The sequence below is a fragment of the Poecilia reticulata genome, linkage group LG17 (assembly GCF_000633615.1).
Source record: "Poecilia reticulata strain Guanapo linkage group LG17, Guppy_female_1.0+MT, whole genome shotgun sequence".
Classification (NCBI taxonomy): domain Eukaryota; kingdom Metazoa; phylum Chordata; class Actinopteri; order Cyprinodontiformes; family Poeciliidae; genus Poecilia; species Poecilia reticulata.
This window is the reverse complement of record NC_024347.1, coordinates 24,338,113-24,343,279: the sequence shown is the minus strand read 5'-3', so window position 1 is coordinate 24,343,279 and position 5,167 is coordinate 24,338,113. Positions and strand designations below refer to the sequence as shown.

The window sequence follows — 5,167 nt, the reverse complement described above, 5'->3', positions numbered from 1 at the left end:
CAGCCAACATTAGTAACAAAGAAAACAGTTTTGTTCTCAAGTACAACCTTAATGAGCTCTTAGCACATTTCTGAACTCTGATATTTATTTAGTCAAGCACATCAATCTCAACTTTAGGCTGTTGTAGGTGAAATCAGCTGCTGGAAAGATCCCCGTCTGTAAATATTAGCTCCAGACGTCCAAGACAAACAGGAATGGAGATGGATAATTGGAGTAGGGGGGATTTCCAAACATATTTTGTGGCTTACACAATCTATTGATGCAGGGAAGGAGCCTGGCAACTAAAATGTTCTGGTTTCTAAAGCTAAAACTGAACACAAACACCATGCTGGTGAAATACTTTATATATATCCTCCAGCATATGTCTTATTTGAACTTTCTGCAAAGTCCCCAGTGACGACGAAAGCATGATGTGTTGAATTAGAATAAAGAAATTGGCTTTTTCTTTAACAATGCAACAGGGAGGACAGTAACAAATGGCCTCTGTTCAWTCCTCCCTGGACATGTTTCAGTAAAAGTGACACAGAAACACGAGATCTCGTTATTGTGCCTTCACAGAGATCTGTCGGCAAACATGCCATCGGTGTTTGATTGCAGCTCTGTTTGTGTTTGAGGCCACAAGCTGCTCAACCACATCCATCAAAGCAGAGCTCCTCCGCTCACCCGACAGTGGGAAAAAGGCGTTCTTGCACCACACGATGCTGCAGTAACATACAATTWTTTTCATTTTTATTTTAAAACACAATATTTATTGCAAATAAAGAAGATTTCACATAAAAATGGAGGCGATTTAGATTTACTTTAGAAATGTTGCTCTCATAACTTCAAAAACTCAACAAAGTGCGTTGATTTAAATCCGACCGGAATAAATTCTCAACAATATTTTATTAAAATAAAGTCGACAAAAACTCATATTTGTTCTAACACACGTATTTAAGCTCAGAAATTTTACTCTGACTTAACAGTTCATATTAATTTGAGGCTTTTAAAGCCTCAAATTTTCCAGGAGAGAAACATCCACTCATTGTCAATACAAACTGCACCATTTTACAGCCCCTGGATGTAATGATATACAAAAAACTTAGATTTAAAAAACAAAAAAAGTTTTTAGATGCACATGTTTTGGTTGATAATTGCGCCMCAGCCTGACAACACTCTTTTTGTAGCCGTCAACAAGCTTTTTGTGCAGTTCTGTGAGGATATTTATCCACTTTTATTCTGGTTTTTAAACCCAGTTCTTAGACCTTCAGTAGAGCTGTGGTCAGGTTGATTCTGGGGATTCATTTTAGACTAAATTAAAATAAATTAATCAGTTAAAAATAACTCCACAGCCAGTTTTGACGTGTGTCAAGGATCATGTTCTAACATGCAACTGTGTTCAGTCAACCATCTTATCCAAACTATTGCTAACTCCATTTTCATAAAATTGTGAAAATTGAAACTACAAATATAAATTTGCTTATGGAAACACAATAAAAATAAAAAAAAAACTCATATTTTTCAATAAAAAGTTTTTGCGCTAGGATGAGGTGATCAACAGTCAGATTACTGGTTGAAAAAACGGAGAAGACAACAGGAAGGAGTTGGAGGATGATGGTGCAAAATGTTTTCCAATGACTTATYGCGTGATTTTAGTTTAATTTCTTATTTAATGGCAACACCGCAATTGCGAAGTTGTGGGGGGCTTTTTTGGAGAGCTGCAGAATATCCACAAAGATTTGTAATGGAAACGCAGCTTTTGTCAATTTCCTGTAAGGAAATTGGTCATAATATTTAGGAACGACCCAAAACCAACAAGGTTTTAGTTGAACTGGAGCACCAGTGTCTTCGTTGGAGAGAACAACTGGAAAGAGAACATTTCTAATTAATCATTAAAAGCCCAAATTAATTACATGTATGCAAACAATGGGTGTAGGTACATTTCTGCCTCCAACCTACGCTTGTAAATAACAAATCAGATGTGAGGTTGAAGGAAAAGGCTAAGGATAATCAGTGTTTCGTGTGTCATGGGGAACAAATCTGATGTTCCCTGAAAATATTTGGTTGTTCTGTTTAAACCGGACATTCCTTCATTATCACAGCTACTTTTGGTCGAGCCCACATCCACCATGAGGTTGCCATGTTTGTGCAACAGTTGCCAGAATTAACACTTGACAGTTGTTTCAGTATCCCGCTGCGTGCAGCTTTTTAAATAAACCAAACTACATAACTCGGGACAGATCTTCGAGGTTTCTGAGATTGTTTTCCCCAGAGTTGGGTTCAGACTAAACAACATTCACTTGACGGCCGTCCAGCCTGAAGGATGGAGCCTGACCAAAAATGCTGCTGGTTTTAAAACTTTCCAGGAGTTTTATTGTTAAAATATACAACGAACCCTGCRGACACAKACAGGACAGAGCAGCGCACAACAAGAACAGAGCCGAGAGACGACAACAAAACAAAGATTTAAAGCCGCTAAGCAACGCTTCTCAAAGCAACAGTACTTGCTGATTTTGCATAATCAAGTAATTCTTATTAAATCTCTAGTTTCATTCACAATATTTTACAGAAATGACCAAGAAATGCAACTTTTTCCATTTAAATCTGTAATACAAACTTCACCAGTTGCTTTTTTCAGAATACAGGAGGCGACGTTCAGCTTGAGAAACCCAGCAGCTTGATGCTGGAGTTTAGGAATATTTAAACCCTGAAAAAAAGAAAGACATGATAAATGTATGGACATATGACAAACTGGGATTTACATGTATATTATGGGTAAAAGTGTTATATGAATGATGGGCTGTACTGATTTATTTTTACTGTTCTGCAACCATTAGTGTAAAAACAATATTATCGTTTGCAGAAAYTACAATTTATAGAAGAATTTCTGTAAAATCTATGCAAAAGTTCATCTAAATCACTTCACAAATGATGCTTAAGATCTTCTTACTTCACAAAGTCATGACCTGTTCACTTCTGCAGAACATTAATCCCATTTACAAGCAAACAATGACTTATTTGCCTGCATTCATTGGATTAGCAAATACTCAGCAGATCAAACCAAAATCTATGTTCAGACATTTGAACATAAGTCCAAGTTTTTTCTGTGACTAATTAGTTTCAGAAGAAACCACATATTGTCCAGCTCAGATAAAAGTGAATTTGTTTGAATATTCACAGACAATTAAACAAAAGTCAATGCTCATGAAGTTGAAAGTGCTGGAATATCTCTGTAATTTACATCGGATTGACACAACCTCCTTCAAACTCAACTCCTGATTAAAATTATGGAATGCTCACATGGAGAAACAGCATTACTTCTGGTGAAATGTTTTATATTCATATCAGAAAGATATTAGACTATTTGACCACAATAACAGGACAGCTCTGCTGAGAAATGATCATAAGGCATGGTGTTGACAGTGTCATGCTGTGGGTCTTTTTTCAGGAATGGTGCTGCTCAAAGTGGATGGAATATGGAGGGAGGAYTACCTTCAAATTATTTTATCTCATAGATGATTGGGAAGTGGACACAAGTTTCACATKAATTTCAGATTAATCAAGTTTTACCACATTATCTGTAATAGAACAACGAAGTGTGTAGCTGCACRAACTGATTATTAAAAKGTTCTTAAAGTGCGTGGTTGGTACCTTGCTATTCGACAGCCGCGTGTCTGAACATAAATGCCTGTGTATATGACGTCACACCTCACAACGTTGTTGGTGAAATCTGATTCCAGGACGTGGAAATTGGGATTCACTGTAACCTGAAGAAAACACACAAAATAAAAAAAACTTGTCGATTCCGTTGGGAGTTCTGCTGTGAACTSAATGAAATCATGAATCAGGAGAATGAATCATAAACCTGTAGGATGTAATTTCCTGGAGGAACGTCRGTGATGTCGATCCACTGGCAGTCGATGTTGGCGGCGTAAGTGTCATGGCAGCCTGGACTCAGSCCCTGAAAACACAAACACATCCACTCTTTAAAACTGTGAGAACCTGGAAAAAGTTTGTATTTCTTCTTGATGAAAGCTGAATTTATCTTTTTATTATAACTGTCTTTATTTAAAGTTTTGCATTGATTGTATTTACTGATATCATTTTTGTAGTTAAGTCATTTTAACTTTGTTTTGTATAATTTCTGATTATTTTTAGCAAGACAGGTGTATCAGGAGTAACAAATGAAAAATCAATTAATTGACTAATTATGTTGCACTTACAGCAAAGTTAATTAATAAATTAATAATTTTCAAAAATAAATTTCAAATATCAAAACTCTGAATACTCTATTTTTGTCAAGTTTGTGTTTTTGTCCGGTTATACAAACTCAACTCAGAGAGTTTAGTTTAACAGATACAATAAAGTTTTGTGACAAAAAAACATTTTAGAATAAAACTAAATTTGACGGAATAATAGAAATATAACTATTCATGCCAATGAATTTTTTCAATCACAGACTTCAGTGTAYTTTATTGAATTTCATGCCAGAGACCAAGACAATATAACTGCGAAGTAAAGGGAAAATTACACAAAGTTTCTTGTTTCTTTAGTCTTCAGCTCCCCGTCCATTAATACTTTTGTAGAACCAGGTTTTGCTGCAGTTACCGCTGCAAGTTTTTAAGAATTTTTCTCTACTTGTCTTGCACTTAGAGGGTGAATTTTATTTCTATTCTTCATTCAAAACAGCGCAAGCCGAGTCTGTAAACTTGAACCCTTCCAGACCGAACGTAGCGGCGGGAATCCAGCCAAATTAGCATTACCGTAATTCCGCTACACTTTGCGCTATCTGAAACATTCCAACGGCTYCTGAGAGGGGAGACGTTGCGCTTTCCAGCCAACATGGGGTTATTACGGTAATTTCACTCCCGCCGTAGCAGGGAGTGAAAATAACTTGCTAGCTAGATGCTGAAAGTTCCACTTGTTATGGATAAATGGGCAAATATATTTACTCACATGACATTTAAAGARCTGCGTACAATTAAAATAAGCAAGAATATCCAGGCGAAGATTTGAAACTTAGGTATAAAAGAGTTAATTTTCAAGCTTAGTCACAAATTTTCAACTGGATCATGTCTGGAGTTTGACTGTAACAATTTTTTAATCGCAGAAATCCCAGTAAAATACATCTATTTGGTTGTAACGTGTTAAAATGTGCAAAAGTTTAAGGGGTATAAATGGGCCTGTC

The 5,167-nt window shown here is 36.2% G+C and overlaps 1 protein-coding gene across 1 annotated transcript in view; it reads right to left on the bottom strand.

Annotated features, from left to right (window-relative positions):
- Window positions 1–1,004: 1,004 nt before the first annotated feature.
- Window positions 1,005–5,167, bottom strand: part of LOC103479881 (protein-lysine 6-oxidase-like) — a 9,003-nt gene continuing 4,840 nt past the window's right edge. Inside the window, exons 5-7 of the mRNA XM_008434564.2 lie at window positions 3,845–3,940; window positions 3,631–3,746; window positions 1,005–2,686 (exon numbers count right to left, since the gene is read on the bottom strand). Of these exons, the coding sequence (XP_008432786.1) occupies window positions 2,680–2,686; window positions 3,631–3,746; window positions 3,845–3,940 (219 nt within the window). The 3' untranslated portion in view covers window positions 1,005–2,679. The remainder of the gene's footprint in view (window positions 2,687–3,630; window positions 3,747–3,844; window positions 3,941–5,167) is intronic.